This window comes from Amphibalanus amphitrite, unplaced genomic scaffold, assembly GCF_019059575.1.
Source record: "Amphibalanus amphitrite isolate SeventyFive unplaced genomic scaffold, NRLGWU_Aamphi_draft 000714F_arrow, whole genome shotgun sequence".
Classification (NCBI taxonomy): domain Eukaryota; kingdom Metazoa; phylum Arthropoda; class Thecostraca; order Balanomorpha; family Balanidae; genus Amphibalanus; species Amphibalanus amphitrite.
In genome coordinates, this window is record NW_024882208.1 from 123,048 (window position 1) to 139,683 (window position 16,636).

The 16,636-nt window shown below is 55.2% G+C and overlaps 1 protein-coding gene across 1 annotated transcript; it reads right to left on the reverse strand.

Moving 5' to 3' along the window:
- Positions 1–130: 130 nt before the first annotated feature.
- On the reverse strand, positions 131–15,518 carry LOC122365091. The gene is made up of 8 exons (XM_043336008.1): positions 15,446–15,518; positions 12,437–13,786; positions 11,698–11,820; positions 3,785–4,404; positions 3,012–3,366; positions 2,308–2,635; positions 1,000–1,098; positions 131–688 (listed from the first exon to the last, which is right to left on the reverse strand). The coding sequence occupies exons 2-8, from the start codon at positions 13,666–13,668 to the stop codon at positions 611–613; spliced, it is 2,835 nt and encodes a 944-aa protein (XP_043191943.1). The 5' UTR covers positions 13,669–13,786; positions 15,446–15,518; the 3' UTR covers positions 131–610.
- Positions 15,519–16,636: the final 1,118 nt, after the last annotated feature.

Sequence of the window (16,636 nt, forward strand, 5' to 3'; positions counted from 1 at the left end):
CCTAAATTCGGATTCATCACTGCTTTAGACGTTTATTTACACTTGATTTGACTATGTCGTCCTTTTAACATACTACATGTCACAGTCCTTTATCACCTTCTTACACAAACAAGCGCTGCAATCTTGTAACGTTTATTAATGTCCTTCCGCGCTCAAAGCCGGGACGGGCCGGCACGCAGCACAGAGAGGCGCGCGCGCGCGCGGGGACGGCGGCGGGCCGGCGCGGCCGGACAGGTGCGTCACGTGCCGGCCGGCCCGCGCGCCGCCGCCGCCGGCGCCACTGCGCGCACAGGACGCGCCGACAGACACACATACACGCGCGCAGTCAGACACACAAACACTCGGACACAGGGCGCCGCGCCTGGCGCTATCGCAGCAGTGAACTAGATGAATAAAAAGGCGCGCGCGCGCGGCGCACGCACGCGCTCACTCACACCCTCCGCCTCTCGCTCTCTCTCTCGGTCTGGGTCGCTCTCGCTGCGGGGCCGGTCCGCGCCGGTCTGTACACTCGCCCGGGGGCGGCGGCGCGGTCCGATACAGGTACTGAAGGAGTGTGTGTGGTGTGGATGGTGATTTCAGTGAGATGATGACGCGATGGATGAGCGCGGCGCTACTTGCCGCAGCGCTGGTCGTCGGCCCAGGGCACTGGCTCGGCGCCGCTCGACGACCGCGGGCGGGGTGACCTCCACTGAAACAGGACACGGCACGGCGGTCAGTCAAAACACCGGCTGATACACGGACAACACCCGCACACAAACACGGACGGGTCGCACACGATGGCCGACTGGTAGGAAACACGGAACGGTCCAACTTGACTTGTCTATGGCTCAACGAGAAGAGAACTGACGTATTCTATTTATCAAATATTCTGCATGATAATCAAAATCATTGCGCTTCGCCTCTTTCTATATTTGATGACTTACTCGTTTGTTAGTTTACTTTAACGCCGGCACTGATAAGAAAAATATAACAATACCATCCACGGCACTATGCACTCACCGGTTGTGATGGGCTGTCGTCCTCCTCCTGTGCAGAGGCTAACAACTCCTTCCACACTCGGTCGGGCAGCGGGAACCGACGCGCCGGGAACCCACAGGGCTGTAACGGAGACAGACAAACATCCGTCAGCGGGAACCGACGGGCAGGGAACCCACAGGGCTGTAACGGAGACAGACAAACACTGGTCATCGGGAACCCACAGGGCTGTAACCGAGGCAGACAACACTGGTCAGCGGGAACCCACAGGGCTGTAACGGAGACAGACAAACACTGGTCAGCGGGAACCCACAGGGCTGTAACGGAGACAGACAAACACCCGTCAGCGGGAACCCACACCCACAGGGCTGTAACGGAGACAGACAAACACTGGTCAGCGGGAACCCACAGGGCTGTAACGGAGACAGACAAACACTGGTCAGCGGGTACCGACGCGCCGGGAACCCACAGGGCTGTAACGGAGACAGACAAACACTGGTCAGCGGGAACCCACAGGGCTGTAACGGAGACAGACAAACACCCGTCAGCGGGAACCCACAGGGCTGTAACGGAGACAGACAAACACTGGTCAGCGGGAACCGACGGGCAGGGAACCCAAAGGGCTGTAACGGAGACAAACACTGGGCAGCGGGAACCCACAGGGCTGTAACGGAGACAGACAAACACCCGTCAGCGGGAACCGACGGGCAGGGAACCCACAGGGCTGTAACGGAGACAGACAAACACCCGTCAGCGGGAACCGACGGGCAGGGAACCCACAGGGCTGTAACGGAGACAGACAAACACTGGTCAGCGGGAACCCACAGGGCTGTAACCGAGGCAGACAAACACTGGTCAGCGGGAACCCACAGGGCTGTAACGGAGACATACAAACACTGGTCAGCGGGAACCCACAGGGTTGTAACGGAGACATACAAACACTGGTCAGCGGGAACCGACGCGCCGGGAACCCACAGGGCTGTAACAGACACAGACAAAAACTACCAGTCGGAACCGACTCCCCGGGAGCCGCCAGGGCTGTAACCGCCACTGACGACATTGAAACCTATAGCAAATCTGAAAATAACACAAGACCACACGGCCGAATGATACAACCTGGGCCACAAGAAAAGCCGCTAATGAATAACAAGTTCTGTGAAAGGAATTGAAGGTGAAACAGCGCACGAGCCGACACAGCATCTCGGGTAACCGAACAGTCGCTGAACATCCGTCAGCATACACCGAGGCGGCGCCAAAACCCGTATCACAAGGACATAATGCTACGCAGTTTCGGTGCCCCTGTCCCTCTCACAGTCCATTCTCAGTACTCACCTCAAGCAAGTACTGGTAGCGGAGGATGCGCGGCCGGGCGGGGTCGGCCGGGCTTGGTTCGGCGGCGCGCGGCGTGTCGGGTGTGTGCGCGCGCCGGCCGCGGCCGGGGCCGGTGCCGCCGCCGGCCGAGCCGGCCGCGCCGCCCGGCGGCTTGCCGGCCGCCTGGTACAGCCGTCGCCGCTCCGCCAGCTCGGCCGGAAGGTGGCGCCGCTCGAACACGGAGTCGTCCAGCGGCTCCGGCGCCTCGGCAGAGCCGGAGGGCGCGCGCGGCCCGTCGGCGGCCGGCTCACCGTTCAACGCCGGCACACGCAGCTCCACGGAGCGCCACCTGCAGCGGACAGACAGCGGGGAGGGGGACGGTCAGACTGCGTGCGTCGGAGCCGGCTGGTCCTGCTTCGTACCGAGGCCAAATAGCAACGTCGCCATGATAAGACACGCCCACTGCCCAGCTGTTAGCGTATCAGAAGGTCAAAGTAGCTAAACTGCGTCGAAAGAAGAAAAAGTACACAGCCAGATTGACCTTATTAATGCAGCAAACGCTGAACCAGGTCTACGGTCTGTTCCAACTTTGCTGTTCAGTCATTGGCAGTAAATCGCGGCACAGCCGACCTCTTACGGCCATTCTGCACTCGGCAGCCCACTTGCTTTGCCTATTGCAGCTCAACCACCCGCTCCCCAAGCCCAGCTGGTAGTATTTCACTCACCCTGGCGTCACGATCTCTTTGTACTTGGGTTTTTCGATTTTGGTGGTGGACGCCATGCTGGCCGGTATGACGATGTTGTCGATGTCGTACGAGTTCTGCCGGTGACGCGCGGCGCGATACGCCGCCGCCGACCGGTCCCGGCTCTCGCGCCGCTCGGGCGACTGTCGGCCAGACGACCAGGGCGACTCGTCGTCGGCCGCGAGCGGCGCGCAGCCGGCGCCGGCCGCCGGCCGCGCGTCGCACACGGACGCCGAGCGACTGCGCCGGCTCAGCTTGGGCGGCCGGCCGACCCGGCCGTTACTACTCCTCGGCGTGCCCTCGCTGCCGTCCAGATCGTAGAACCGCTTATACACGCCTGCCGAAACACAAAAGGGGGTTAGTATGACACAAACGACCTTTCGTTGCAATCAACGACATATTGTGCGAAACGTGCACGCTGCTTATAAAATCGATGAAAGGCATCACTACACATCATTAGCTGTAAACCTATTTTAACTCAGTACAAGTTATGAATGAAGAGAGGAATTTCCATAGAACATGTCACGTCAGGAGGATGTTCATCCTAAAACAGCCTAGGGTTGACATATCAGCTGACTCAGCATTATCGATCAGAGAAGCCACAGTCATCACATGATGTCGAGAATCACAAATCTTCTAACCAGCGACAGTTGCCTGTGCTTTGTCAATACCCAGCAACCTCCGTCAAGACTGGCATGTTTCGCACTTCGTCTACACCCGTAACCACTCACGACTACAGCAGCCGGGTTCCGTACCTGACTTTCGCCGGTGGAAGGCGGGTCGGCTGCACGGTGGAGCCGTCACGGGCGGGGTCGCTGCCGGCGGACCGCCGCCCGCGGCAGCGCCCGCCGGCTCCTTGGTGACCAGCCGGGGGCCGCGCGGCCGCGCGTGAAGGTGGTTCTGCTGCCAGCGCGATGAGCGCAGTAGCGTGTCATAGCCGAGCGAGAGCGCCGCCTCGGCGGGGAGCGAGAGCACCGGGTGGTGGCCGGCCGAGAGGAGTGCGCGCCGCTCGCGCACCGGCTGCACCTCGGGCCGCACGCGGCCGCCGCAGTCGGGCCGGCCGGCGCAGATCGGGCACGAGTCCACGCCGGGGTCGCAGCGGCAGCGCGCCGGCGCGCCGCCCACCGACCGCCGCGCCGCGCGGCCCACCGTGAACACCCGGCGGCGCGGCGCCGACGGCCGCGGCCGGGAGCGCGCGCACTGGCCGTCGCCGTCCTCGGCACCGGCCTCGATCGCTTCACTAGCCTTCTGGCGGTCGGCGAGGGCGGCGCTGCTGGCGTCGCCGGCTCCTCCCAGCTCCGGAGAGGGGGAGGGCGTGGCGGCGGCGCGGGTCGGCCGGCCCGGCACCGGCCGCGGGTTGGAGGCGCGCAGCTGCCTGTAACGAGCGCAAACAGAGCTCACGTCAGACCCACCCGGCCAGACATCGCGCCATCCGCACACAGACAGCAGGGGAATGACTCACCCGGTGACACACCAGGGCAGAACGAGTATTTTATTAGACAACAGTACGGCGCAGACGTCAGGGGACAACGGCATGACGAAAATTTCGAAGAATACTGCATGGCTCAGACCAGCAATCAGCATAGCAAAGTAAGATGCAAGACTCAATAGGGCTACCATCAGCGTTAACTAAATAGAGCAGTTCGCGTCCGCGATTACGGAAAGCAGCATCAACACATACTTATGTAAACATATATGATCCAAGAATGCGATCAAATGAATAAAGTTAATTAGCCATGACCTAGCTGTACGCGACTGGGAAAGGGGTGGTTGACCAGGGTGGGGTGCCGTCTGCCGCCCTGTCAGTATGGGCGGTACCGCCGAGCCCCGCCCGTGTGAACACGTCACCCCGGCTCAGGTCGGGCGGTGGTAGCGACCATACCGAGGAGCAAGGGGTTGGCCGGACGGCACACGGCGAGGAGCCCCGGCCACCGATATCGACTAGTCGGCACCCGGCCACGAATGGGCCCAGGTCAACGGTCAATAGTTCATAAGGTGCGGCCTCAAACCGACAATAGCCAGCGCATGTGCCGATACGATCAGGGAAAACGCAGTAACGGGTCAAAGGTATCACGAAATCCAGCTCACGAGAGCCGACTGACCCCTGCTGAATTGGAGCCGTTCATTATCAAGATCTCATATGATCTCATATGATAGTAAACATACTGCCTAAGCGGGACATGCGGGGACAACGCTAAATCGCCCATATTGGTGTATCAAGCACGCAATCGCACTTCGCCTGCCTACACAGCGCGCAGACGAGTCGGCTCGTCTCCCGGAAGTGAGTCGGGTGACGGAGCCGGAACAGCGCGGTCCGAGCGGCGTCCAGCCAGCTCCGGTGGCCGGCCGCGGCGCGCGACTCCCTCTCTGTGCCAGCGGTCCGGTCCATTCAGCGGCCGTCCGTCGGCGACATCTGCGCCGGCCATCGATCGACGCCCGGCGCGGAGCGTGCAGCTTCACGTCGGCACCTCTGGGTACCCGATCGGTCGGAAGGTAACCATTAGAGGTGTCAATTTCAGAAATTTCTTGTCCGATGTCCGTCCAATGTCCAAAATCCTAGCTCACTTTTGTCCGAAAAATGTCCAAGGCATGGATTTGTCCGAAAACTGTCCGAAAGCTGGATATGGAAAGAGGGTGGGGGAATTGATCTATATTAGGTATATGTTTGTATGTACCACATGATAACTAAATAACAGATCCGCCATCTGGTTTTGAGTGCAAAATATTGCAAACTAAAAATGTTGAAGCAATATCATATGCAGTAGGGAATGGGCATTAGGGCGATAGGCCTAATCTGATATACAACACAAGAACAGCATATTGAGACAAGCCTATTCTGCTTCAAAATGTGCTACAGCCTACAACTGAAGCTGAGTAAGCAGGAATAATGCAAAACATTGCATATCCCTCCAACTCACAACTATTTTGAACTTGCGTTCTCAAATATTGACTTCATGCCACATCCCTTACACTAAGCCACTTGATGATGAATCAATACAGCAATAATGCAAGCAGCTAGTCACTTACAATAATGATGCATATCTTCATCTTATATCGCACTGGTTGAGATGTAAAGTAGAACACTTCTTGCAAAAGCAAAATAGTTCATGTGAGAAGAAACATGTGAGATAGGTACATCTGGAAGAAACGTGCTCTTCACTGAGCCACACATCTCTGAATATCCAAAAGAATAAGCGATCACAAAAAATAAAAATACCTGCTATGATTTAACACAAATTCACTGAAATTCACAAGCAAAAAGAAGTTGTATAAATCCTTGGTAGAATGAAAAACACATTTCATGCTACCATTCTCGGTAGCATGGAACATGGTATCCGGCTTTGAGTCGATGTGAAAGTAAATCAATAATATGACGTCATAATCATAGAATTTGAACTATTGAAGTGCATTTACCATTAATTGTTCGATTTAAATTCAATATGTCTTTTAAACTATCATAATTTTTCAAAAATAATGCAATTGTCAAGCAAAATTACTGTATTAATTGTTTTAGACGTCATTTTTTGTCTCCTCCGATTCTCATCGGGAGGCCATCTTTCCTTAGGTGACGTTTATGACGCTTTCGCCGCATTTCATCACCTTTTGGTAATCATTTTATTGATAGGCTATCGGCATATTTTAATATTTTATGTAGCATTGTATTCGATATTTCGGCACGGATATTTTGGGGGGAAGGGGTAGAAGGGGATGACTTTTATGATAGGAGGTTCTAGGTAAGACTCTTGTGCTATGGCACACCTTGATACCTATTTGCAATGTTCTTCAGTCTCTTTTCTGTTAACTTTCCAGTGAGGCAGAACTATTTTTGGATTCCCTACTTTACTGCTTTGGTGTCTGGTGCTTCCCACAGGTCAATTGTATATCATATTCAATATTCATAACTGTGTTATCTAATGATGGGCTTGCTGACAACAATGTCACATATTGGCTATTGCTACTTGTAAACACATTTTCAAGAGTTAAAAGTTGGCACAGTACATGTGGGTATGTACCTACCTTATTTGACTCAGGGTTACCCGCTAAATGCAATCACGTTTATGTTCATCTTGCACTATGCTTATGAATGATGTATGAAGCACCTATTCCCTGCCAATTTTGATGACATGTTTTGCAATTTGGATATTGATAATGGAAATAAGTTTGGTCTTTAACTTATTTAAGAAATTTGTAACTTTCAAGTAGTTTTCCGAATATGTCCGATGTGTTTGTCACTTGTCCGTCCGATTTCCGAATCGGAATTCGGAAATTTTCGGAATTCCAAAATTTTCGGTTCCGATTGACACCTCTAGTAACCATGCCACCGAGACGGTAGGTACGGCGGAGAGCGGATGGCAGAGGGGAGGTGCTGCTACCAGCTGGCAAAACAGCAGCTAACCAAGTGAAATGAACACCTGCTGAGTGCACCAGTCGACTTTAACTGGTCGCCTAATAGATGAAACATCAACACAACTTTGAGAGCCATACAGGGGGAGGCAGACCAATTCACGAAACATCATCCAACCTGCCGCAAAACCTGTCGACTCGCCGATATCACCCCCACACCAGGCCGCCCGCCGGACTGGGGGAGGAGGAGGGGCGTTGTACGTCGTACGCCTCTCGCCACAGCGTATCGTCGCGCGGACGGTGATACGGGGCGCAGGTGTGTCGTTATCGGCCGATCCAGCGCGCACTCACGGCCGGCCGACGGTGGCGCCCCGTGCCGTGAACACGTCACCTGGTGGGAGGGGCTGGTTACCGCGCTCATAGCGACAGTGCCAGCCTGGCGTGAGCCGCGGTAACCTGGCCGTCACCACAGCCGCCGTTTGTGGGCCACATCGGCGCGGCGCGCGGCGCAGCCACGTCACAATGGGTGCCGCGCCCGGCCGGGCCGGCCCGGTCCGGTTTGGCCCGTGGCCGGCGCCACCTGGCCGGCCGCGCCGCGCCGCGTCACGGGGCAGCGCGGTGCGGACCGGCAGACGGACCGACCGACGGACCGACGGACAGCGCGCGCGGGAGCGGAACCGTTACGCAATCGGGGTTACGCCGCCAAGGTCGGGGAGCTGGCGGCTGTGGGAGCACCGCGCCGGCCACCCGGAGACAGGCGTCGACACGTCCCGAGTGCCGGCGGCCGGCGAGCGAGGACAACGGGCCGCCGACGGACGGCGCCAAACGGCCCGCGGCGCCGCCGTGGGGCCAGTCGAAACGTTCCGCGGTCTGAGGGCCGACCAGCGGAGAGAGCGGAGTGGGTCTGGACGTGCCCACGTGGAGCACGAAGAACAGAATCACGACTAATAAAAACGTTTTGAGCCGCCGGCCGGTCATACGATTTGACCTGCAGCGAACGAGTTCCCCGCATGGATACCATTCATTATCATTTCCGCAGCGCAGCAGCGAACATACCCACTACCACAGGTGGTCTCTACACCGAGTCCACAGCGCCTCCCTCCCGGGAGAACGGGGAGGGGTCTAACTCTACACAACTCCCCGTCCCCCTCACAGAGTGGTGCGACCCCGTTTCCGTCACGGAGGGCAATGTTTACACTGTCGACAGACCCGGAGAGTGAACTGCAACAGAGGTCGGCCAGTTGACGGTGACGGGGGCGGGGTGGAGTGGAGGAGGGGGGGGGGGTAAAACCGGAGGTGGAAAATGACCAGTCAGTGACCACCCGGATACAAATCAGCGAACCAAACCAGTCCAGCAAACTAAAACAGTGCCGTCCCTCAGCCTACGTCTCGACTACAGCGCATTAAAAATGAATACGCAACGCAGCCCAACTTCCAAGTAGTACAACGCAGTCAAGAGGCGCAGGGACCATTACGGCTCGTCAGAGCAGCACTAAATCCATGTGGGAATTACGCGAACTGCACTACAGCCGGGCCCTGCAGCGGCGGAGCAGCAGTGGAGCAATCACAGTCGAGTTTGAGCTCTGTCCCTGTTCTACTCACACTGACCGTGAACAGGACCCGACTCCGACTCTGTCAGCGTCTGCCGGCCCCCGGTGAGACCGCACAGACGAAATGATCGATACCACACAACAAACGACGCCGTGGCGGCGCCCGGCCGGATCGGATAACCGACTGAGGATGACCGGCCGAGCCGAGCCGTGACCAGCTCATAACGCGGCCCATTGCGCGAACACAGCGACGGATGCGTATTCTTTTCACCCGGCTCTACGAAAGAAGTGTGTAAGAAAAGGATCAGTGCAGCATCGAAATGGTATCGGTTAATTAAAGCGTCGTTTTTGTGCCGCCGTTAGCGATCACCCGTCCACCGGTCACTAGGCAACACGGGGACGTATCGACCCAGCGACGCACAGAGCAACATCGTAGGTATTCACAACAGGCAGAGTGAACCGGTCGCGCCACGAAACCGGCCGGCGGGGATTCAATCGGCGCCGCTCGAGGTGGAGTCGCTGCACCACTCGGTATGCATATTGCATCGGTACGGCGAATGGACTGAAGCGCGTATTGCGACCCTTCGGGATATTCTAACAAGTTAAGCAGGGATTTGATATGCAGACTTCAGGCTGAGTACGCTACACCAATAGGCTGCGTGAACAAAGAAACAATAAACCAATCAAAACCTTCATGTCACAGCAACTAGCCCGATCCCCGGCCGCCACCAGCAGAGACGGCCTGTGGCGGGCGGGCCGCTCCACTTGCGGCACATCTGGAGCCCAGATCACTGTGACGAGCCGCACACATCCCCCGGCGACCGGCCGACATCCGCCAGCGCAGGACGCGGGACGCCCGGTCAGCCTCTCCAGCGGAACCCCGACCTCTATCGCCGGTCGACTATCGGCATTCGGCGTGCTCTCAGCGCCCGGGGCTGCGAGCTCACTGACAGATAGGGTGCGCCTCCCGCCTCGTACGTCGGCCGCGGCACGACGCAGTCAGCTGCTCTCGCGCCAAAACCATCGGCTGCTCATCACCCGCCAGAATCACCAGACCGTTAGCGATTGAACACATCGGGCCGTCCGTTTTACAGAGAGAAGACTCGCCAGATAGCAGGCCGACGATGGAAGCAGCGCGGAGGGTTTGCACGCCGTGGTGCCGAGTCTATCGTGTGTACACACGAGTTCGTGTAATCGTGTGATCGATACAATCGGACGCCCGGGGGCGGCGGACGCCGAAAGGGAGCCGCCATGGCCAGCTGACCAACCCGGCCGCCCTGGCCAACCCGGCTACCTCGGCCGTGTCGCCACCAGGACCACTGGAGTGGAACTCGGCTCAGAGGGTCATCTTAGTGATTTTCAATGCCGGCTGAGAACCATCCCGCTGACGAATTTTTACCACCTTCTTGCCGTCGATGGATATATGCAAGGGATGGCTATTTCTTACAACATAAAAAACATCATTTGGGTCACGATCATCATCTTCTGGGTAACATTACAGACTTCGCTGCCTCCAGGCTCCGATATAGGATATCTAATTTCGGAGTGGTCTAAATCCAGACGAAGCATCCGGTGCTGTCAATCAGACTCATGCCAGGAGCAGTCAGCCGCATCAGAAACACGCCAAAGGGAAATGCATGTCCGTCCCACAAATAAATGAACACGAAACTTCACACACAGACTAGGGATGGTGGTTACGCAAGCCCCAAATTGTACATTTAGAGTAATTTTAGAACTGTGTAAACAACATGTAAATAGTAAGATAGAGCACAATTAGATCTGTACACAGTCTTTATACCTAGCTCATTTTGTTCTTTCGTTTCCGATCTGAGATCTATCAAAGGACGGACGGCCGGGCGGCACATTGTACTGTCAGCGATGTCGCTTCGGTCGGAAAACAACTGTTCGGCCTGTAGTGAGCAGATACCGATGAGTCACTGGGGTCCTCGCCAGACAAAGAGCCGTGAAGGCACATACCATTAAGCCCAAATGTTAATATCACTGGCAAGGGCGCACAAGCATAGTCCCTCAATCCCGAAGTGATGAAATTTTCAACGAACAACTTAAAACTAACGGTTGACACTCACAACGACCCAATCGGAACAAACAGGAAGAATGTGAAACCGATGCTGCTGGATTGACAGTTGACGCCGAAACTTCCCACGGGGTCGGGCCGGGAAAACCCAGAACGTCAAGTTACAGGTGTGGATGAGTGAAAACACGGACCAATCGGGACGCATTCATAAAAAAAAAAATCAGAAAGCACCCACCAAGGGCCTCTCCTGTTTCAAGAAAGTAATATTCTCGCACACATACATTTTGTTGAGCTGGTACTTTAGCCTAGAGACCGCTCAGCCAACCAGCATACACTTATACAGCATGGGCCGAATTTGAGCCGTAAACCCCAACAATAGGATTGCGATTTGCATCATTTCCCTTCCATAAAACGGAGCACTTCAAATCTAGTGCGTCATAATCCCAGTCCCGTAATGAGAATCGGATCAAAGTGCCTAATGTCGAAATCACCGGATCTCAAGGCGCACTTTGTACCGTGGATTGTAAACGGAGCGTAAACACTCGACCATGACGCATAGTACTATAGTCACACCACGGTGCCTGACCTGCCTAGCGTAAGATATACGTTAAATACGACCCCTTGATGGCTGATGTCCTTGCACGCACCCAGGGACTGAAACAGTGTGTGTGTGAGTGGTGTGTCGGCAGTGGCGGGGGCGGGGGCGGCAGGGCGGGGGCGGGGGCGGGGGCGGACCGACCTGTGCAGCTGGCGCAGCTGGCGGACGCGGAACTCGAGGTCGGTCACCTGGGCCGTCAGCCAGGACCAGCGGCACGCCAGCGCCGACCGCTCCGACGACCAGCGCCATAGCGCCCGCTTCCGACTGTCGGCACAGCGGACCAGCGCGGTCAGCGGACGGCCAGCATCGACAGCGTCAGCACGGCACGGCACGGCACGGCACGGCACGGCACGGCACGGGGTCAGCCGACGGCCCCCATCGGCGGGGACGGCATGGCACGGAGCACCGGACAGTCCACCGACAGTTCAGCGTCATCGATAGCTCAGAATGAGAAATGATGAATTTATATAACACACAATAAGCAACTTTGGTAGGACAAAGCCTATGTATTTATGCTCAAATAGACACAGTTACAAATTTCAGTTGAGTGCCAGTTTTGGCATTATTCAGATAAAAATAAATTTTGAATAAAAAATTAGGTACAATTACATTCACCAAATGCTTGGCAAAAAGCATTTTCACAACACACATTCATTGGTCAACTGGAAGACAATATGGAAAAGGTAATGAGAGCAATTAAACAAGCTCATGGAGAGAAGACTTCCACACAGTAAGTGTTTAAAAGATGGAGCAAGTCTTTGGCGTTAATTGATATCACAGCTAATGCATTTGACTTTATCACAGCCACAGAAAGATCGGTTAGAGTTCGCGCTCCGGCGCCGCCCGGACGGACGGCCGGCGAGAGGCAGTGCGGTCTTACATGGGTGCGGCGCGCTCGTGCGCCTCGTCGTCCCAGCCGGGCTCGAACTCGTCGGCGCTCTCGCCTCCCGAGCTGCTCTCCGTGGCGTCCGAGTCGGCGGCGGCCGTCAGCCGCTCCAGCTGTCGGCGCGCCACGCCGGCCGGCAGCGCCGCCGCCGCCGCCACCTCGCGCTCCGGCCGGCCACACGGCGCCCCCTCCGCGGGGGCCGGCGGCGGCTGCGGAGGCGCCGCCACCGCCGACGCCGCGGCAGACGCGGATTTATTGTTTAGCACTAGGTTCACTAGCTGCGTGGTCGAGAAATGTTTTACGTTCGGACTGCGCAGCATCTCTGTGATGTCTCCGGCGGCCGGCGTGGCTCCGGAGGCGGCCCCGGCCCCGGCGGCGGCCGGCGACGGTAACGAGGTAGCGGTGGCGCCCGCCGGCGGAGGCGCGCTGGAGGAGGTGGTAGCCGCCGCCGGCGCCGCGCTCAGCCGCTCCAGCAGCGCCGCCGTCTGCGAGGTGGTCTGCTGGCGCGCCGCGTGCACCTGCAGCGCGCGGAGTCGCCGCAGCAGCCGCGCCGAGCGGCCCACCAGCTGCTTCTGACGCGTCTGCATCGACTCCACAGTCAGCGGCGCCGGCGCCGGCGTGGTGACGGGCGCCGGCGGCGGCGCGGCGGTGACGGGCGGCGGCGGCGGCGGCGCGGCCACCACGGCGGCCGTCACCGGCGGGTGCTCATCCATGCTGGTCACCAGCTGGGTGATCATCTGCATCTCCTCGGGCGGCACGTGGCCGTTGCCGCTGGTGAGCGGCGCCGACTCTGCCAGCGTCTCGAACTCGTGGATCATGTCCGCCAGGTCGGACGGCGGCGAACGGGCCACCAGAGAGCCGGCAAACTGCTTCTTGTTGTTCAGCAGCTCCTGCAAATTCGAACTATTCGCACTGTGTAGACCCATGACGTCTTCTTTCTCCAGTTTATCACCCCTGTCCATGCTACCGTTTGAGGGCTTGCAGTGCTCACTCAGCACATTTTTCATCGCCCCCACGTCGGGCGGTGAAAAGCTGTGCAGTCCGCCGGCGGCGCACACTCCCAGCTGCGCGCCGCAGTCGGCCAGCAGGTTCTTCAGGTTGCTCTTGAGCAGCGCGTGCAGGTGTCTGCCGAGGCGGCGCGGGTGGCGCGGCAGCGGCGGCGGCGCGGCGCCGTGCTCCGCCGGCGTCTCCGGGTCCTTGTCGGGCTCGGTCAGCACGGGTGCCATCACCGGGCGGCTGCGGCGCGCGCCCCCACACGCATCGAGCGGCAAACACGGTCCGGCCGCGCCGGCCGCCGGCACATGGGACGCCCACCCCGGCAGTGTCAGCACCTCATTGCGGCCGCTGCAACACAGACATCACTGGGTCAGCCACAGGGAGCAGGTGTGACGGTAGCCCGTCGACAATGGGAAACATCCATGATAGCATAAGTATTGAGTAGTATTCAGAGATCTACCAGATAATGAAACTTTGCTGCAAAAGATGCTTTCTAAATGCTATTGCAGAGAAAGTTAACTTGGTATTTACAGCATATAAACATCTGTTTTCATCTTAGTCAATCATTCCCACTATCTCATCATCCACTGAAAGCTTTTGTAGGAGCTTTTGAATCTAAGGGTATATTGGAAAAATCACTCCAACCATGACCATTGACCATTCACAATCATAAAATTGGATGGTCATTCCCTCACAAAATGCACTTCCCATAATTTTGCGTGAGTGCAAAAAAATATAAGGGATGCGGGATGCTATTATGAATGCAGAAGGCCACCTGACCTTGCCCATTGCATTTAGTAATTTGGACCAGAGGGCACCTATAGTGTACGATCATTAGCTATGATCGTACACTAGTTACAAAGCTGCTGCCTCTAGATTCACTAGAGATTTGCTATGTCAGAAGATATCATTCATCAGGGTGATATCTATTGGGATCAGTTTCAATTAAAAATGTAATTTAACAACAGAAGGCACAAGCATTTAACTCAATAGCCCCTAATTCTCATCAACTGCTCATGCATCTTATCATTACTAATAATAACCAGGTGAGTGCTGCTAGCACCTACTGGTAATCCAGCTTCAAGAGCCAGATTAATAATGAATATAAACAACTCTAGGGTAGGTATGACTTCTCTCTCCTTCCTAGCATGAAGAATCATAGAGAAACTTTTACAAAATGACTACTAGCACAATAAAGTTTTCAAAATGATACAGATACATAGATGTAAGTTGACCAATGTGTGATAAAAATAATGATATGTAGAAGTAATACACATGCAACACATAACATTTTATAGACATAATTTAACTAGGTACTTGTGTACAACACTTGACATTTAACTAAAAAGCACAAGCACAACATCTCAGTAAGGTAAGCACCTCCCCACGTGTAATCTCCCAGTGAGGCACCTCCCTAGGTATAAAGTGTTAGCATATCTAGGGACTTAGATAGCTTGGGTAGAGGATATTAAATAAACACTTACAAAACACTAACAACCATTACATTTAGCTAACAATATAAGTTACATTTATGGGTAAACTGGCAGGCTGTGAACAATATTAATGTGATAAGGTGATATGCAACAGAAGTATTCTGCATTTAGAAGGCACTTCACTAAGCAAATACAACCAAACCCATGCGGATCTCGCAAGCTATTTCAGTTCAACACCCAAACAATAGGTATCTGAATCATCATTTCTCTTAAGCCATCAATTCCAATACATTTCATTGGAGTTCCTGTAAGCAAATAAGCATCCTACCACAGGCAATGCAACGTTTGTCCCAAGTATCAACAAAATCCCGCCCATCCATGCCAGACATCCAGACGCCGGCAAGCCACGCCACGTGACGAGAGATGGCGCCGACTATGACGGGATCCGACTGTATCCACACATACGACGGCAATTTCTAGCCAAACGGTAGACCTCAACAAGCTAAAAACAGCTGAACCTGATCAACACGAACTCTATCTAGCATGAGAAACTTCTCTGGCCGAATCGACATACCTTAAAACACATTTTTGAATGAAAATCGGAGGGGCGTCAACAGCACAACCTCACAAAGGCAACCATGACACCAGGGAGACACCGGTTGGTCACGTGACTCGGAAACAAAAATCAGCTGATAGAGTGGCGGAATCGCCGTAATCGAACACGAATAATTCCGGACGATAGAGCGGCAGTGTAGGAGTTTTCTTCACAACAGGCAAACATTGCAATGTTTTATCATTCTATGATCAAGAAACGTTCATAACTCATATATTTCTTCGATAATTACTGCCGCAACCGACGCGCACATATCGTAGCCAGCGTAGCCACATAGCGTAGCCAGCGCATAAAGCTGTGCTTTGCGATATTATATGTAAAGAAACGGCCAATGCTTATTATGTGTAACAAAGCTCGAAGAAGATAGAATTCTATCCTGCTTCAACCTTCTACTTACGCTTTTATAATTACGATAGCGACACCATACGGCCTATCGACGCTATGCAACTCTATGGAGTGTCCGGCCGCACTCTGCCGAGTGTGCCGAGATCAGAGGCGGACCATCCGCGGCACGTCCAGCTGCACTGCCCGGTCGCTGGGAGGGCGACACCTAGCGCCGCCCTGGCCGCTCGCTTCCGCGCACAACTAAGCTACCTGGCTACGCCTGTGGGAGGGGAGGGAGAAAACCAATAACAGTCTGATGAGCCAATGGAGTCTGTGAGCCACGCCAATCAGCGCCCTTCCGCGCGCAGACGAGCTAGAGCTATTCATCTTCTTTCCTGTTTTCACTGGTCCGCCAGTCACCAGCAACGTCCGTGCAGTCGATCGTAGCCATTTCGCGCCAGTCGGCCGCCAGGATATCAACAATATCTATGCTTGTATAGCATTGCAAGCATTTTAGTATTTGTAGCCGGGTGTTATCAGTAGTTGACGCATTTCTGTGTTTTGTGTAACACAATTGGAAAATACAGCGAAATACATACTTAAATTCACATAGTTTTTATTCTTGGCACGGATTGCTTACCCTTGCTTCAGCAAACATCCAATCTCCATATTTCTGTTCTGAAGCTGCAGTGGACACCAAAAATACATTACGTTATGATAACATAATCCAAAGATACACAGATTTCACGCTGAACTGCTAGGTTCCAGAGAAGGCATTTTCTCGCTCACGGATGCTCAGCAAAAACGCGCGATTGATTGCAGCTAGCG